Genomic DNA, 19,023 nt, shown 5'->3' on the forward strand with positions numbered 1-19,023 from the left:
CTGAGCAATTGTGGCCGGATTGGACAATTCTGCACATCATGATTTATATGCAATGCCAACATTTAGCGCTAATGCAAGGAGCAGTGTACCGGTCATGTACCAAGGCAGAAAGTAACAGCGTGTGGGCCAGGGTCAGGTTATGACTTTCATGTAGGTTTGCAGGAGTTTGTCCTCCATTGTAGCCCTGCAGTTAATATTTGCCTTTTTATTAACCATAACCAAGTGCTTTAGTGGCCTAACCCTAACCATACGTACATAAACCATGGTTTATATGCCATAAACAATCTTTTCCTAAGCCTAACAGTACTGTAGTTGCCATATGCAGAAACTGTAGAAGGCAACATTTTTAAAATACAATGTACTTTACAAAAAGAAAATGTTGAACGAATTTAGTCAGAGGTTTGGCAGAGTTGTACAATGTCTATGTTCTTGTCTGGCAGTAGGTTTTTTAGTCAGTGTTACGTCGGGATGCCGTCAGCGTTGGTGTGGTCTCTCAGTTGGGGTCTTTTAAGGTCAACTTCAATTTGTCATTTAGGTCAGAGGACTCGTATGAAGACATTATTATCATGTTAGTATTGCTACGGCATACATTTGCAATACAAATTGGGTCTCGATTGCTAAATAAAATATATTTGCATATCATTGTCCATGCTTTTTAGAGAACCTCACAAATGCTTTAAGTTTGTATGTTTGTTGTACACAAGGGCAGAGGAAGCACTGGAGATTTTTCTGAGCCTCTACTTGATGCGAATGAAACAAAATGAGGAACGATACGAGGATCGTATTTTTTCATTCCTGTCCTTTTTCCCTATTGCCTACAATACCTCGTAAAACCTGAAAGCCACAAAGGTTGTCTTTGTTTTTGTCGAGTGCACACCATCATCAGGTTTCATCTGTACTTCCTTTATACTAATTGTAATTTGAGAGACTGTGGTTAGGGTTGGGATGGGGTTACCCACAATACAAAATCTTCAGAAAATAACAGTTATGAGAGCTTTTCACTTCGAGTCAAGTCAATCAAGTCAGGTTACCCCTATAGCCTAGGGGAAAATGTTGTTTGTGACTGCCTTTCAGAACAACCCCTCTGAGTTTTTTCTGACCTAGGCGCTCTGGTTGAGGTTTGGTTAGGTATAAGAAATCAAAAATACTTGGTTGAGGTAAAAAAAAAAAAAAAAGCAACTTTAACTGTTGGTAGGATACAAGTTTGGAAGTGCGATTAATCTACAGCGTCACGGTCAGACACTTTGCACAGCGAAGCTTTATTTTATTTCTAAGCATATAGGATTAAAGAGTGTCCACCAGAGCATTGAAGTCTATGAAGTGAAGACGCTGACAAGAAGTTGTGAGGCCTGAATGAGTCACAGTGCTCATAAATACATTCAGTTATTAACACAGGACAGCTCAGCACAGACACTCTGAACCAGTGGGGGTCAAATAATGGGGACAGCTGAGAGCATGCGGGGGTGTCAAACAGCATACGCAGGGGTATTTTAAGCACTTTTATCAGGTTCATCTGTGGGACGTGAGAGAAACTGTGAAACTGCATTAGGGGTTGGCACAACAGTCCCAACTAACCACAGTTTCCTATAATGAAATCAGCCCCTTCGACAGACAGCCAGCAGAGTGGCAGCCTGCAGGTCTCTACAGCACCACACCCTGTGCTCAACCTGAAATGGAAACACTGAATTTCAATTAAATTATCCAGTCCTGTTGATAACTTGTGCAAAATCTTAACATCTTTGTCGTAAATGCTGCATACCCTGTTTCTGTTAAAAACAGAAAAGCCTCGCAGAGCCCAGACACCTAACGCAATTATAAGAGGGAGGCTGCCAGTACAGGGGCGGAACAACCGGGGTGGCAATTTTGGATAATCTAATTCAAAAATATTTAAATGAAGAGTTATGGCTGGTCAGAGATTTACATGAGCGAATTCGATTGTCAGAGCGCAAGTGAATTCAGCAAGAGACTCCCAGGTTCCCCCAACAGGAGCATCCTTTCCACGGCGTCCTGCAGACCACACGGTGGACGGGCAGAACGATTTCACAATACAACTTGTTTAACAGGCTCGCTGCACACCAATGCCAAAACTATTATTAGTGGGATTAAAATTAAATTAAATGAAATGGAAAAGGATTACTCACTCCTTCACTAAAATTATTTAGGCAGTAAGGCAAACAACACGACTGCTGCTGTATTATTTAGTATTAAAGAAGTATTAAAGTAGCACTAATGAAGTAACTGATTATTTTGGCCACTTGAAACCAGAGAAAAAAGCTGCAAACTCACAGTCATGTGCGCTCATAATGTGCACTATAGGTTGCGAGCCAACCGCAAACATACCAGCCAGGCGGGGCATGTTCGCAGTTGTCAGTCAACTTAGCTCTTTAAGATTATTTCTATTTGACTACCAGCTGCGACAGCTTGATGGCTAAATGTGGTCGTGGAGACACCTGCTGTAGCGGGAACTACCACAGGGGCGATTTTGGGTACTTTGCCTGTCTTTCCGCGGACAGATATTGTCCCGCGCGATAGCGTCACGACCGTGCAAGATGCAGTCGCGAAACTTGGCAGGGGGGTGGTCGCGATCAAGATGAAGGCAGAGTTCAAAGGTGGCCGTGGTCCGACCCATGAGTACTGAGTACTAGTAATGTTGTAATGACTACCATGCACTCAGAGAGTGCGGAGAGTAAAGTGGACTAAATGGTACATGGGGAGTGATTTCGGACACAGTGGGAAGCTGATGAAGCAAAAGGATGTAACACTGCGTGAAAATACAAAATAGATTTCAAAAGTTGATATGATAAAGTGACCATTAAATCAGTGTGCACTCATTGAATCTCACGGGGAATGTGTCTTTTTGTTTTGCACATGCGTGCTTCTGCAAGGGTTGTTGTTGGTGACGTGGTGGGACTCTTTAAAGTGGTGCAATACGGTTTATTATTTGGCTCCTAGTCACTGACTTGTGTCGGCCACACCTGCTCTATGCTGTAGTCTACACGCTGCCATTATCGAGTTGACTTCATGTGCGGTATTTTGCGAATGTGATTGTTTTTCAGATTGAAGTTAGTCTAGTGGTACAGAATGTAATGCAAACGAGGCGTAACACAAACAACGCGAGCTCGGGTAGGTGACAAACACAAAGTGAGTGTCAGGTTTAAAACAACTGACATGAAGCTGACAAATATAATAACTCTTAATTCTTAAAAACCTCAAACCGCAATCAAACAACGCACAAATTAAAAGAACACTTAAGACTCACACTCTTAGAAGAATGATACTAACACAGCAACGCAACACTCCTAACACATAATAAGAAATGTGTTGGCAGACTCGGCCATCTCTTCGGCAGTGTGCATGAACAAGTGTGCAGATAAGATAATAAGACTACGTGACATAAATATCTCCCCCTCCGTATTTCCAAAGTAGCTTTTGTCTTTAATCCGACCATTCATTACATTTTCTGGCATCCCATGTACATTCAATATGCCTGACAATCAATGACTGTCATGGCTCTATCGGAAAACTCAGTAGGCTTTGAGACAGTGAATCTGTTACCTAACACTGTAGAGAATTAATCATTAACTGAAGGCAGCGTTCCCATACATTAGAGAAGGAGAGGCGGCCGCTTGCCTTGTACTTTATTGCCACCGAGTGGAGCAGTCAGAACATTGCAGGAAATGCCTCTTTATTTATGTAATCTTTATTATGTAATTCACTTATGGAGGGAACACCACCTCCACGTTGATACTTCTTATACTCAGATCACCCTGATACACTTGTGACACTCGCTCTTGGATTCACTGATTGTGTCAGTCGGTTTAGTTTCAGCTAAGGCTAGCCGGAGCTTAGCCACTGGTCAGTTTGAGCCAAATTCGACCGCCACACTTGTTTCATCTATACTATATTTGTACCTTGCACACAGACAGACTTCATCAGCATGAACTCAGAAGCAATCAGCACGCAAGTTGCCGGAAATCAAAACTTTCTCGGTCATCACTATAAGGCTCTAAATACTCAGGTAGAGAGACATAAAACAACCTTCGTCACACTGGACCCTTCACACACCCCCATGACTCCTTACTCTTAACTCCGTAAATTGGCTGTCAGTACATGAAAAAAAAAGCACTGGCTGGGACAAATATATTCAAAAAGTCATTCATTCCAACTGCATGATAAACAAGCATCGAAGGAATTAAGCCTCTGAAAATGAGGGACTCTGCATAAAAATAGCTGTAATTCCTAAACGGATAATGCGATATTTTTGTTAAACCCCTTGAATTAAAGCTGAAAGTCTACACTGCACTTGTTTGCTACGTGTATGCTTTATGCTATGTGTACTGTTGCCTTTTGTTGGACAATGAAGTTAGAATCAAATGTTTAAAAAGCATAAATCTGGCTAAAAAGTGATATTTAATTACCTGTGCAAGTGTAACAGATACTTGCACAGTCTTTTTTCTCCATGCGATTCTGAAATTCTGGAATTTCTTGTAAATCCCTCTCTCTCTCATCTTCGCCTCTATCTGAAAGACAAAACTGTGTGTAAAAATAATAAGGAAGAAATTATTAACCAAAAAATACAGACTACAACTATGGATAAAAGTATAACTGAAAATTCATTGAATGCGGCACACAGCGAGTTGCGTTGATAAAGGGCAACTTGGTAGATGTTAGTCATTTACTTTGCCGACAGATTTATTAAAAAATACATAGAACTAGAAAGGGAGAGGGTTAACCATTGTTAAATCTGTAGCTCTGAGGTTCCCAACACCTGGTCCGTAGACCTGTGCTGGGCCTTGGAATATTGTCTAACGGTCTGTGAGGAAACGGCATTGTAATGACCTTCCCCTCTTTGTGACTTCCTGAAATTATTTCCCGTTTTATTTTGAAATTACTTACCTTGTGTGTCTTCTGTCCTTGTGGGCGACACCCCCCCCTCCCCTCTGATTGCCTTCCCCGCCCCAGTTACTTTCACCTGTTCCCACTTACCCAAAGCTCCCTTGTGTATTTAGTCTCTCTCTTTGTCACTTTGTCTGTTTTGTTCCTTCGTGCCTGCAACCTGCAGGGGTTCTGTTGTCCGCTCCTGCCTTTCTGCCAGCCTGTAGGCCCGTTCATCGTCTTTAGTGAAGTATCTCGATGCCTTCGCGTGTGTGTCTGCGTGCGTTTGGGGTCCTCTCTGCCTGTTCTGTGACAAATATGATTAAACCAAAAAACATCCTCACCAGCATTGGAGTTAAGCAAGCCCCATTTAGTACAGCACAATCAGGAATCGATACTGCGGTGACTACAGCGCAAGACAATTGTTTTTATGCATTAATGTGAATATGCCTCTATAATTATATAACTTTACAGTACATTACAAACTATTCTTGCAGGGAGCACTTGGTGCAGTCTGTGTTGAATTTTTCTCATCGCTGTCACACCCTCAGCAATTTTTTATTAAAGTCGGACATCCTAATGCCAATCTCAGTTTTTCTTTCGCCTTTGCTTATATTAAAATGTTTATTGTAATTCACGTGCTTTTCTTTTCACAATGTCCCATTATATGCTAAGGGGTTGAGATACAAATAGAATTCCATGAACCCACATCTGTAATGAAGACAATAACCAGATTCAAGGCGGCCTCCATCACAACAGGGTCTGTCCGGGCGATTGTGGATTTCAGGTCCTGTCAGCTTAATGTTACACAACTGCCACTTCCGCAGGCAGGTCCAGTTGCCTTCGCCTGGCACTTACAGAAAACTGCCACATTTCCGTCACGTTTTCGACATGGTTTTCCGTTGTTCGAGGTTTGACTAGCACTCTTTGAATTACATTATTTTGTTGTGCGCTCCCCTCCCCTTTCCTGAAATGGTGTAATGGTACTGGACAGGAGAATTAGCGCCACCAACTGTTCATGTCTGGGATACGGTTGAGGTGTGGGGCGGGCGGTGACCTCTACCAAAAAAGAGGAAATGAGACTCCAGGTCATGCCAAAGTTGTCTTATTTAAGTTTCTGTGTGTTCTTGGCTGAGGAGACAAATGTTACACACAGGAGTCTGACAGCTGAGTAAAGAAATTAAAGTAATATGAGTAATTCTTCAAGGAGTGATGTGTAATGAGTGTTTGTTTACAGTTTTAGAGTCAAGTAACTCGGCCAACGCTGGTGCTGGGAAGGACGACAAGGAAGTTTCACAATCAGAAGCGGCAGTCCTGCATACCTTTTGTCTCCAGTGAAACGTCTTGACAACTGTGGACTAACATTAAGGATTGTACATTCATCAAAAGTGGCACAGGCCTCCATGCTCCCGGTGGGCGAACGAAAACAAAATCTGACCTCACCTGACGTCACTCGCTCAACGTTACTGCGTGTTGGCAGGGCAACCGCTGCCACTTTTTACATTCACAGTAAAATGAAATACAACACAAACACGCATCCAGACCGAGCTGATAGAAGGGGAATACACAACACGGCCCCTCTGATGCCTGTGGATGAGAGACTTCAAAAAAACGTATAATAAATAATCCTCTTCCTTTCGCAACATATTTCTTACTGGAACCCATTGGACTGCAGGCTGGTGAAATATCCAAACTCTCCAATTCTTGTTCTTTATCTAAATCCGACCGAATTTTAAACTGTTACCAGGACACATCCTGATATCCCTTTATCCCTGTCTTCCTCATCATCATCTTCCAATCTTTATAGCAAATTTAATCAATTGTTATGCAAAGCACTGACCCTCTCAAATCCTGACAGATGTCATGCGATCTCCTGATTAAATCCTCCATCCTGTCGCAGGCGCTGCAACAAAGTCGTGTCCGATGTGGATTTTTAAGCATCTCAGAATCCTACAATACACAACGAAAAATTCAATCAGGAATAAGAAAGGATCAGTTATTTATTAAGATAAAGAAGTTTTCATTTGAGGGTGATTAACGTTTTCATCTCTCAGAACTGAAAAAAAAAAACTTGTTTTTATAAAGATGTCGCATAGTTTTTCTATACAGGTCAAATTGAAATGAGACAAACTGAAATGAACCACAGTTACGGAAACTGTTGAATGGCGGGAAGTAGTAGAAGTGAAGGTAACTGTGACACTCGTGCAACATAACTGCAGTGCAAGGTCACTGAGGGTTAAGAAAACGTTTGCTGTGGTCTTGTGCCGTGTTCAGCAATGCACAGCAGACGTAAAGCCACTCAGCCTCGCCTGATGCAAACCGTGTGCTCACATGAGGTGATGAGCGGTTCCTCGTTTGGATACGTAAACATACCTACATCACGAGTCGTAACTAAAGTTCTAAGTTACTCACAGATTCAGTTTGCAAGTACTTTGTTCGCTGAAAAAAGCAGATATGTTTGCGACCTGTAAATACAACCTGAAAATGAGATGAGCAGCATGTGAAATATGCCTCCAATGGAAAAGTTCTTCCTGTGTTTTGTGTAAAATTTGAGCCCAGTTATTGTGAAATGAATTCAAATGTTAACCAGTTTCTACCTTTTATGTACTAACAATCTATAAGTTCACGTGTAGTAAGGTACAGTATATGGTGGTTAATGTCCTCCTGTTTGTACTTTATGAACTTGTAAAAGGTCCCATGACACAATTGTCACATGATCTGTAATCTGAAAATAAGCCACCAATTTAGGTCAACTGGTTTAGTTCCAGATGATTAAACTAAATTCTGAGGTAAAGGCCTTTGCTGGCTCTAACGCATTTTTCTTTATGGCCATTTATTCAAGGAAGCTTTCAAGTTGTTGATGGTGCTTTTATCTGAAGCCCCACACGCCACGAACCATGGCTTATTACCTCTGCCCAAGAGGTTATGTAATCACCCGAGTCCGTTTGTTTGTTGGTTTGTTTTGTCAGCAGGGTTACGCAAAGAGTCGTCAACCGATTTGTACCAAACTTGGTGGTGGGATGGGGCGTGGGCCAGGGAAGAACCCCATGAAATCTTGCGGCATTCCTCAGATCGGGCTGGTGCCTACGGTATATGCTACAGGTGAGTCATATGTGGACAATATTAACCCCCTGGACTCACTGAACACCACGCCCATGAGGAAAACACACTCCTTTCCTGTGCGAGAGCTACTATTACGTATTCCCATGATCACATATATTCACAGTGGCATGCACGCAGTGTTTACGCCACGACATTGCAGCATAGCACTACTGATACAGTAACAAGTGAGTTGTGCTGTAAATGCTGGTATTTTAAGATCAGGTGGTTACAGTGAGGCAGAGAGAGAGAGAGAGAGGAGAGGGAGGGCCGGGCTGATGAATAACTGTGTTGACGTGACATTTTCCTGTTTGACAGCCGGGGCTGTAATGTATTCGTACTCATTCATATAGCAGGACAGTCACCTGCTCTGCCGTTCGCCGAAGACAGAAGTCCGACCAGTTTAGGAGAAGCTGCTGTAAGTATGAGCAATATGCAGTAATGGTTCAAACCCTGATCTACTGTGTCGCGAAAAAGACTGGGCAAGTGAATGAAAGTGAAGTTACTCAGTGTAAATAGTTAGGACATGGATTGCTTGAAAGAGGAATTGCATTTAGCTGTAGGTACAGTTACACAGTGTTGATTACCCCGTTGTGTAGATATCAGACCTGCTGTACAGCAAAACATACTGTTTACTTTAAAATGTTCCTTAACATGTAGTGATTCGACGTGTCACAGTTGCTGCTGTTGCACCTGTCTTACTGTCTTTCTACTTTTTTTTAAAGAAATGACTCAAAATAGAAGTTTTTGACCAAGTTGATATGTGAGATGTCATTACAATACATTCGGCCCAAAGGTATGTTGGTATGGCCTTATGTTTATGGCCTTAAGCTTTTGCTGTCTGTTTTCCACATGTTTGCATGTACTCAAAGGAGTAGTTCAACATTTTGACAAATACGCTTGTTCTTGGATGAGAAGACTGATACCGCTCTCATGCCTGTACAATAAATATGGAGCTGTGAAGCAGTTGGTTAGCTTAGCTCAGCGTAAAGCGTGAAAACAGAGGGAAACAGCCAGCCCGGGCCTGGCACTGCACCGGGCCAAGAAATAGTTCGCCACTTAGCCCGGTAAAACCACACATTGTCAGTTTTACATTCTTTACGTTTTTGTACGGATTAAACAAACGAGATGCAAAGTATTAGTAAGTGAGTTTATGAGGAGCTGGTTGGCAGATTTTGTTACTTTCGGACAAAGCTAGCTTTTCCTCCTTGATTCCAGTACTTATGCTAAGCCAACAGGCTGCAGCTTCGTACTGAGCAGTGTCCGAGTCTGGGCAAGAAAGCAAAGCCACTTCCATAGTGAATCACTAGATTGAAACCAACTAGCAGTTAAGAACTCAGGAAGGGCTTAACACACACACACCTTCACACAAATAACCGCATCCAGATCTGTATTGTCTCCCGAGAGGATTTCCTATCGCAGCAAGCAATGGGGATGGTATCGCTAATATTAAAGTAAGAACATTTTCATTGGCAGTAGGGTGTGCTGGTGTAATCGTGTGAGTATTTTTGGTGAAAAGCCTGGGTGTGTCCGGTGTGTGTACTTAGTCAAGAAAACAATGGCTCACACACCAAGCACACCAAACAGTCCAGGGTGTATGAGTCCTGAATTTCAAGACGTGCATAGTTCCCCATATTTACAAAGTAATGGGCCTTAGGTTGTATTTAAACGCTTACAAGGAAGGCAACTGTGCTCTTACTCCAAGAAGAGGCATGTGTGGCCAGATTGGTTAATTGATCTTCTGGAGACTGTTTACCTTTGCTTGGAGGGACTTTCAGTGGTAGATTTTTTTAAATTTTTTTTTTTTTTTCAGAAAATTATCAATATCTGTAATTCACTATGAAAGTTCAGTACTCTTTTTACCCATGACTGTACTTTTGTGTTTTTTTTGTGGATATAAATCTTTGCATTTACTTCCTCTATCAAAGTTCTTCCCGAGCAAATGGTCCTTTTTCATTTTTTTTTTTTTTTTACTGTTCTGTAGATAATGGCCTCCTCAGGTAACATGTTACCAGAAAAACAGTTCCAGTGCACGATCTGTCAACAAGTGTTCACCGACCCGGTCACCACTCCCTGCGGACACAACTTCTGCCAAGCCTGCATCCAGAGTGTGTGGGACAGCAGTGATGTCTGCCGGTGCCCCACCTGCAGCAAATCATTCACCCACCGGCCTGAAATAAGCATCAACACAGCCTTCAAAGAGCTGGCGGACACGTTTAGAAAGATGGTAGCCCGCTTGTCGGCTTTGCCGCCGTCCGCGGCCCAACCAGGTGAGGTGGTGTGTGATGTCTGTGCCACCACGTCCCTGCAGGTGAGGGCCCTGAAGTCCTGTCTGGTGTGTCTGACGTCGTACTGCGACGCCCACCTGGAGCCTCACCAGAGAGTCTCCACCTTGATGCTGCACAAGCTGATCGAGCCGGTGAAGAACCTGCAGGACAGGATGTGTAAGAGGCACGAGAGGCTGCTGGAGATGTTCTGCAGGGACGAACAGAAGTGTGTGTGCCGCTTCTGCACCGAGACCGAGCACAAAGATCACCAGGCTGTTACTATAGAGGACGAGAGTGAGGAGCGGAAGGTACATATAAGGTTTTAGGCAAAATGGATTTCCGAATCCGACCAAAATCTACACTGATATCTATTTTCATGGCGAGTGCCATAATAATATTTATTTTCATAGGAATTAATGCATTAAACATGATTCTTCTGCATGTCTTGTGGTAATGATGCAAAACTCTATCACGCTATCCAAAGATTACAACTAGACAATTTCATTAAGAACCGCAACTGACAAGTATTTTCGTTATTTAAACGATTATTTTCTTGATCAATTGCCTTTGTCCATAAAATATCAGAAGATACTGAAAAAGCAGGCTGTCATCTTCAAATGTTTTGCTTTGTCCTACCAACAGTCCACAACCCAAACTTAGGGTTAGCTATCATGCACCAGAAAGAAATACATCAAATCATCAAATTTGAGAGCCCGTAACCAGAAATTGTTTGGCATGTTTCCTTAAAAAATGAATGAAATGATATAATCGAATATCAAAATAGTAGCTGACTAATTTTCTGTCGATCAACTAATGGATTAATCGACTAATTGTGGTGCTCTAATAATTTAAATACTTTTGACAAAAAAATTATACCATTGTTCAATCACAGGACATGAAAAACATCAGTTTTACATTGATCAACCATTCCAAAGACTACAGAAGAGTGTAAAAGTGAAAGAAAAACAAACACAAGGTCACATTACATCATTACAAATCTTTACCCATGGACGTCTCCATTGTGGGTTTCATTTTCAGAGCATTTTCTGGCCTGTTTCATTCAGGATCCTGGGCTGTGTGAGAGAAAAGGCAAAGCTGCTGAGGGACATCATGTCTCTTGCTCGGATGGTCTCTAGGATTAGGCTCGTTTTTTGGGCTGGTGACCCTGCACACAGCATGCGTTCAATAGTGTGGAACTGAGGAACACAGTAGATTTGGTTACGAAAGCTACATAACAAACAAAAAAAAAAAAACAACTCACAAAGAACCCAGTAGAACGATGACGTTATCAAGAAGGAGACTAGAAAATCCTCCCCAGGTATCATGTTGGAATAGTTTGTTTGGAACCTCTGGGGACAGTGCATGATATTTATTGAAATACAAAATAATGCCCAATTTCTGCATCTATGTGTCCATCTCTACAGTCTATGTCATTTTTCTTCTTCTTTGCTGCCTGTTTAGGTCCAAATGAAGAAGACTGAGGCAGATTTTCAGCAAATGATCCAGGAGCGACTGAAGAAAGTAGAGGAGATCAAAAGCTGTCTCAAGCTCAGCACGGTGAGTTGTCACATTAGGGGCACTTAACAGTAAAAAAAGCAAAATCAGCAATTTAGTTGGCCAAATGTAGAAATGGGGACATCATGTTAAGATTTCCAATTAAGCTACAATGAAGTTTGATAACAAAATGTGTTTCAAATAATAAGAGCAAGGGCATTATTGTAAATTTACCACTCTTTACTGATATTTGATGACAATATGCAGAAAAACATACCCTGTAAAAGAGGTGGGGACACCAAATTCTCCAATAGCAGAAGCTTCAGTAGACCAAAATGCAATGCTGCAATAGGAAATGTTCAGTCCTGAGGATGTGAAACTCATTAAAAATATAAAAATTGGTAGAAAAATGCTGTAGTTGTACTATATATTTACAGCCCCTTTCCGTGGTGGGCTTGAAAAAGCGTTTTGGGAAATGTAGGAAATCCCAAACCGATGCAAGCAGTACACCGGGTAGGCTGGAAAAAAAAAACAAAGCTGGTATCGCAAACACTTTATCACAATGCACTGAACATCACACATGATGTCACGTAACAGTCTGAAGGTGCCACGACCTGCCTGGACTGTGTTGTTTTTTTCCTGTTTTATTTTGAAATGACTAACCTCGTGTGTCTGTTGGTGATTTTACTTCCTGCCCTTGTGTGTGTGTGTGTGTGTGTGTGTGTGTGTGTGTGTGTGTGTGTGTGTGTGTGTGTGTCTCCCGCCTTTCTAATTACCTGCCCCTCCCCAATTAATTTGCCCTGTTCCCAATTACCTTTGCCTACATTTATATAAGGAGTTGTCCTCGTCCTCTTTTTTTCCCCCTCACGTTTTACACATACATGTCCGCATACTTGCGTCCCCATCCAGGTGAGTGCAGAGAGGGAGATGAAGGAGAGCAACCGTCTCTTTTTGTCTCTGATTCGCTCCATTGAGGAGAGACAAACTGAAGTCAACACAGAGATCAAGGGGAAGCAGAGAGCAGCAGAGCAGAGGGCGGAGGAGCTCATCAACGAGCTGCAGCAGGAAGTCGCCGAGCTGCAGAGGAGAAACGCTGAGCTGGAGGAGCTGAGGAACACTGACGACCACCTGCACCTCTTACAGGTTTAAAAAACAAAACAAAAACAGCCTTAAACTGTGGTGAATAAAGGGGCTTTAACTCATGAGGGCCATTAAAGTGTCCGAAGTAGGTTCAAGGAAAGAAAGTGGTCAAAACTACATCTTTTGGGTTAGAGTCAGTTCAAATTTTAGCATTACATAAACACTTCCAGGGTATTTTATAACCAGAGATGATATTTCTAGAGGACATACTGTAAACATGTAATATTTGTAGTTTTCTGGTAAAGATGACACTTACAGATGATATTTTGCAGGGAAGTGTCCTTTTGGCATTCACAATACCAAAATATGGGTAGGGGTTTTAGAGTGAACTACAAACACAATCGTATGGCTATATTCAAAATTCTTCACTGCCTCCTCCTTTATCACAGATGTTGCCCTCTCTTACGTCACCTCCACCCACCAGGAAGTGGCTGGAGATCGGTGTCCACCCTGAACTGTGTGTGGGGACCGTGAGGAGAGCGCTGTCCAAAGTGGACGACACCCTGACGGGAGAGCTGGACAGCCTGAAGAAAGAGGGTGAAGTGAACTGGATTTTTTTTTTTTTGTGCCCCTGTGTGTGCCTCCTGTGAATGGAGGCTTAAAAGGATCAAATTAATTATCAAATATTTCAAGGAAAACAGTCTAATGAGGTTAATGATATTTTAATACCTAATTCACAAGAGTTTTCTAAAGTTTAGATTAATTTTAATCTAAAACGTCACATTTTTTTTTCCTTCTGACAGAGATGAAGAGGATGCAGAAATATGCAGGTATGATCTCCCTGAACATTTTAATGTAGCGATCCACTACTGTGTCAGGTTAACTGTGTCTAGGAATGGTGGACTGCTGCAGTGTATGGTTGAAATAATATGATAGGGTTCAAAACTCTTTGGTTTTTGTCACCCTCTTTTGGTTGTATCCCAAAAACACATGGTAGAAAAGCAGTTCGTGCAACCAGAGCGGGTCTGCCCCAAAATTTAATGGGCTCTTCCCTGGCCCGTGCCCCCCCCCAATCCCTCCAAGTTCAGTACAAACTGGTTGAGTGTTTTTTGCCTGATCCTGTTGACGGACAAGTCAACCAACCAACGGACACGCGTGATCACATAACCGCCTCGGTGAAAGTTATGTGATCACCACCGCATCTGTTTAAGAACTTTAGTGAACTAAAGGGGAATTACATAGTGCTGGGACAGGGAAGTGGCCAGTTAGCCTGGCTATAAATAATTAATCCCAGCATATTTATGATTTAAAATCTGTTCTATTCTGGTACGACATCTGATTAATCTGTATTGAACCCTGGATTGGGATTTCTGTATTAGAGTTCCAGGCAATCAGTCGAATTACAGTAGTATTAGCTCAAGGTCTCCGCGTCTTGTCTCCGCAGTTGACGTGGTGTTGGACCGGGACACCGCCCATCCAAACATCGTCTTGTCGGATGACGGGAAACAGGCGGGCCGCGGCGAGCTACTGCACATCGTTCCTGACAACCCCCAACGCTTCGACCCCGTCATCTGCGTTCTGGGCAAGAGAAGCTTCCTGTCTGGGAGGTTCTACTTCCAGGTCGGTTTCTTCGGTTTCTTCTTTTTGATAATGGATAATTTTTTTTTTTTTTAAATAAATAAATAAATCAGTGGCCATGAGATACAGCGATTAGGTTAGCTGTGGCCCAAAATAAACGACTGAATACTTTCTACTGGTATTTTTGAGTTTGATCCGAATTCGGTTCAGACTTGTATGTACTGCTTCCAGGAAATAACCTCCACTCCAAAGTCCGACACTGACAAAAGCTTTTTCAGCTTCAGTGTGCATCTGGTTCGACCGAACCCATTTGTAAAAACGAGATTTGGCCTGACTGCTGCTGATACCAGCTCCCATACAGACTCGTGGGCCTTGGCGCTTCCCTTACATTCCCAACTGCAGCCCGTGGCCAAAAGGCCAGAGAGACCACGTGGGAGCTGCGGGGCTCTCCAGATTTGTTGATTTTTACCAGAGTCAGACAGCAGACTTTTTAGACTGTGGCTATTACTGCTGATTCATGCCGCCGGTGGAATTTGGACTCACTGCTGCATTCGGATTGAAGTTACGTAACTTATCGTGCCTGTTGATTTTTAGATCCTTTCATTGTCGCCAGGTTATATTGTATTTTTGCTACTGTGATGATACAATGTACAAGTTATTCGTTTTGTTTATTTACTATAAAAGTACACACGCAGTATCAACAGTTATCAGAAATAAGTTAAGTAAAAACTTCTTGTTCCCATAATTTTATCAGCTTTGTGTAACCTGCAGCTTAATATTTTCGGAGGATAATGAAGCATAATGTTTAATTTCTACTCAATACTACTCTAATGTTTGTGTCCTGCACTGTTGTGGCCTGAAAGGTTTGCAACAGCCGATACTCAAACTTGAAATACTAGAAATACATACATACGTTTTAGAGGTTTACTCCTTGTTATGTATCAAGGGGCGAAAAACGGAAACATCCCGGCACCACAATAGATTTGAGACAAATTATTACTTTGAAGTGTTTTGGAACTGAAGTCTTCATGTAATATTTCCATGTTTGTTATATATTTTATTTTATTTTTTTATATTTTCATGTGTCATCAATCAGGTCGCAGTGGGGACGAAGACTTTCTGGGACCTCGGCGTGGTCAAGGAGTCTGTCAACAGGAAGGGGATGATCACCTCCAAGCCAGAGAATGGCTTTTGGACGGTGCGACTGAGAAACGGGGATGAGTATCGAGCTCTGGACTCCCCCTCGGTCCTCCTTTCTCTCAAGGAGAAGCCGCAGACTGTCGGGGTGTTTACAGATTACGAGGAGGGGACTGTGTCGTTCTTGAATGTGGAAAACGGGTCTCACATCTACACCTTCACTGGGTGTTTGTTCTCTGAGAGGATCTTCCCCTTCTTCAGCCCCGGTGTTTGTGATGAAGGGAAGAACACAGAGCCATTGGTTATCACAGCTGTCAATCACGAGAGTTAGACTTGAGGATGAACCTCTGATTGCGTTCTGAGGCTGCAGGGGATATCTTGGCTTACAGAAGTGATTCAGTATTTTATAGTTGAAGTATTTTCTATTTAGCAGGATTTCTACTGTACATCAGCACTTAAAGATTTTTGCCCCTCGGCATCAATGCAAGACAAGAATTGTCTGTGCTGTACATGGTGGGAGTGTGTTGGTTGGTTCTTGTAAACTTGAACTCTTTTCCGGGTCCCACAGGGTTGTTTTGACTGGATTTCTATACCAGCCGATCCATTATTTTAAGTAACCAACCCTGATCCATGATGGTATAGAAGCTATGATGGATCAGGGTTCAGTAATGAGTAAATCCACATTAAATATGAAGTACAGCTCACACCAGGCCAACACCACACACTCGCAGACAATATCTTAAAACCTTTTATTAAAACACAGCTATCCACAATGGGAACACTAAAACAGCAGCAGCTGCTAAAATAATCAAAACTTCTCCCTTAAGTATTTCTAATATCAAATTATCATTTAATTACTGCAGTGACCTGCAGGCTGCCAGTGTTTAAACCTCTCCCCAGAAACAAAACAACTTTTAAAATTCAGAACAAATAAATAGGAAAAACATGCAGCTTCTAAACAAATGCAAAGGTGGCTCACCCGTTTGTCTCGTTGTCACAGCAACAGACATGACAAAGGTCAAACGCTCTCAGCATCATTCATCAGTGTTAAATCTAGTAGGCACATCAGTGATAAACAGAGGCAATTATGAATAAAGATTTCAAATAATGTATTTTCTTTTAAACTTAATATTGGCTCTTAAAATACTCAACATCATCATGTTCAGTGTCTTTAATTTTCTACAGGGTTATTTGTATTATCATGCATTGTTAAAGGGGAGCTGCAGGGGTATAGTTTATGGCCCAGTATGACTATATTTTTAGGAGCTAGGATTGATCTCAGACCATACCAAGCCTATCACGCTTACAAAGAAAATCAAAACTATTTGCATTGCTAGTGCGTAAATCTGTTGGCTTTTGAGCCCCAGCCCCGCCTCATGTCACCATATATACTGTGATGCCAAAGTTGAATGACTCAAACAATTTCAAAATGATACCTGACACCTTTATGGTTCTGTTGGGCTGTGGACTCTGCAAGCTGAAGATGGTATTGTACCATGTATTTGAAATACAGACTTTTATCTGCATTTAGAGATTACATACGCATTCAGTGGGTGCTGATTTACTTTATGCTGAGCTAATTACAACTTTTAACTTCAATAAGTTAAAGCTATTAGAAGTAATACGAGAATAATGCCTTGATTAGTATGTTTCAATCACTGTTTCTCTGGTGATTTGTTTATGAAATAAAGTTTAATTAGTTTACTATTAGCCCAGAAACCTTTTGTTTTGCAAAACCTTTGCATCAGCCCCCGATGGACTGTCCGTGTTTCCATGTGCTTTGCAATTCCAGAAGAAAACCTTTCATAAAGAGTGCAAACTGTGCTGCATCAGCTCATTAAAACATGAAAATATGCTTATTTACAAACAAAACTATTACTAAGTCAATCCTGTGCAACTCATTTTTATTTGAATTTTGTATGGCCACTTGAAGGCAGCAGAACAAACCGAAAATACATTTTACCCTCTTATATGGTTATGGCAAACTTGTTAGCAAAATGCTGTCTATTTACACCTCAAGCAAACACAGAGAAACAATGGAAATTATGTGAAGTTGTTTTTCAGGCCATGTTTCCGGCTCCGTTTTGGTCTCTACCAACTCCTAGGGAACTTGGTAGAGAAGTTTAGCTGCTGAATGCTCCATTAGCCAGTTACCAATTTTAATTCTGGGCTGATAAAAGTGGGGAGATTTTTATCAGTGAATTTGCAGACTCAAAAACCTAACCTTACCTAACGATTCATTCATACCGTATCTCCCAGTCTGTTCTATAGCGACTCATTATGTACTATGTGGTCCTCAATTCAGAGTCATTCAGGAACCACTCATTAACCATTCATTAATTATCAGGTCTTTCATGATTCCTGCCTCGCTTGTTCCTCAGAAGCTCCTCACATTTACTGTGTACCGTATGGTGAAGTGTTACCTGATATTATGCTCAGTTTTAGCCAAAGTACCTATTAGTATATCCAATATCTTGTGCTTCCTCTCTGAGCTGTGATGGAGGGACGGTGAGAAAAAGGGGGAATTTGGTGCCAAAAAGACTATAAATTTGGAAGATATCCTCTTGATTATTGTTGCAGCACTGCACAGCTCTAGTGTGCGAATTTTGACAAAACGTGATTGCGTAGGGCTGATTAGTTTAGTTTCACGCAGCTGATTCACATTATAAGTGACTTGCCAATAAACTTACAGAACACTACAGATATAGAATTTGTACGTAGCCTATTACTACAAATTTTAATAATTGTGTTAGGTTAGGTTATCTAGGTTTTTGCCTATACGCGTAAAGCCTTCTCTTAAAAAGTGTCCCTGATCTCAGCATTCAGATCTCCATCGTCTAAAACTACAAACCTCAACTGTCGGGTGAAACTGCAACACGTCTTTTTAATTTTTACTTTGTGTGCCCAACAGTTTTTAAAACAGGGATGTCTGTCTTTCTTACTGCATGTCATAAGCTTTATACATTATACTATTTGGTTTCCAAAAATTAACTGACAAATGAACCTTCAGCAGCATCAGAAAAATGTAATAACTTATTATTATTTAACACTATGCCCTGTTAAGTCCAGCCAGTCTGTTTGAGAGTGAAGCAGGATCTAATGTCTTATCAGTTTTAATACGGGGGTTACATGTTTAGGATATATTTGGATTGTGCCTTTACATTTCTGAAGGTTAATTACACTACTTCTACGTTGCAGCAGACCGGGTTAGCGCTTGTTGGACACTAATTCACCTTAATTCTGCAGATAAAAATGATTCCAGTGAAGTTTTATTCTACTGTCAGAAATAAAAATTTGTCAGTGTACGTTGCCAGAGTAAGACGACTTTCCACCTTTGTCTCATACCCCGGGTATAATAAAGATCTAAACACTGTGACGTTTTGATAAAGTTCTTCTTACTAAAAGTTTCAAATGGTATTTACAGTGTGTCATGAAAAGAATGCACAGAGTTTCTGAAAACACTCCACTACTGATGACCCTGATAACCCCTACA

General features: G+C 41.6%; 1 protein-coding gene across 4 annotated transcripts; it reads left to right on the forward strand.

The window, feature by feature from the left end:
• Positions 1–5,024: 5,024 nt before the first annotated feature.
• Positions 5,025–18,857, forward strand: LOC120797509 (E3 ubiquitin-protein ligase TRIM39-like). 4 transcript variants are annotated; one of them, XM_040141233.1, is made up of 10 exons: positions 5,025–5,098; positions 6,113–6,488; positions 7,848–7,977; positions 9,959–10,549; positions 11,703–11,798; positions 12,645–12,878; positions 13,265–13,412; positions 13,619–13,645; positions 14,260–14,435; positions 15,490–18,856. In XM_040141233.1, the coding sequence occupies exons 3-10, from the start codon at positions 7,969–7,971 to the stop codon at positions 15,859–15,861; spliced, it is 1,653 nt and encodes a 550-aa protein (XP_039997167.1). In that variant the 5' UTR covers positions 5,025–5,098; positions 6,113–6,488; positions 7,848–7,968; the 3' UTR covers positions 15,862–18,856. The 4 variants fall into 4 exon arrangements, with proteins under 4 accessions (XP_039997167.1, XP_039997168.1, XP_039997169.1 ...); XM_040141234.1 differs by lacking the exon at positions 6,113–6,488 and having other exon boundaries at positions 5,052–5,098; XM_040141235.1 differs by lacking the exons at positions 5,025–5,098; positions 6,113–6,488; positions 7,848–7,977 and adding an exon at positions 8,318–8,392 and having other exon boundaries at positions 15,490–18,857.
• The last annotated feature ends 166 nt before the right edge of the window (positions 18,858–19,023 follow it).

The sequence above is a fragment of the Xiphias gladius genome, chromosome 12, assembly GCF_016859285.1.
Source record: "Xiphias gladius isolate SHS-SW01 ecotype Sanya breed wild chromosome 12, ASM1685928v1, whole genome shotgun sequence".
NCBI lineage: Eukaryota > Metazoa > Chordata > Actinopteri > Istiophoriformes > Xiphiidae > Xiphias > Xiphias gladius.

What these genes read in the sequence shown, in the direction of transcription:
- LOC120797509 (XM_040141233.1), top strand. An exon ending in ACCACCTGCACCTCTTACAG is followed by an intron (nt 12,879 to 13,264) that starts GTTTAAAAAACA and finishes CCTTTATCACAG; the next exon opens with ATGTTGCCCTCTCTTACGTC. An exon ending in GAGGATGCAGAAATATGCAG is followed by an intron (nt 13,646 to 14,259) that starts GTATGATCTCCC and finishes TTGTCTCCGCAG; the next exon opens with TTGACGTGGTGTTGGACCGG.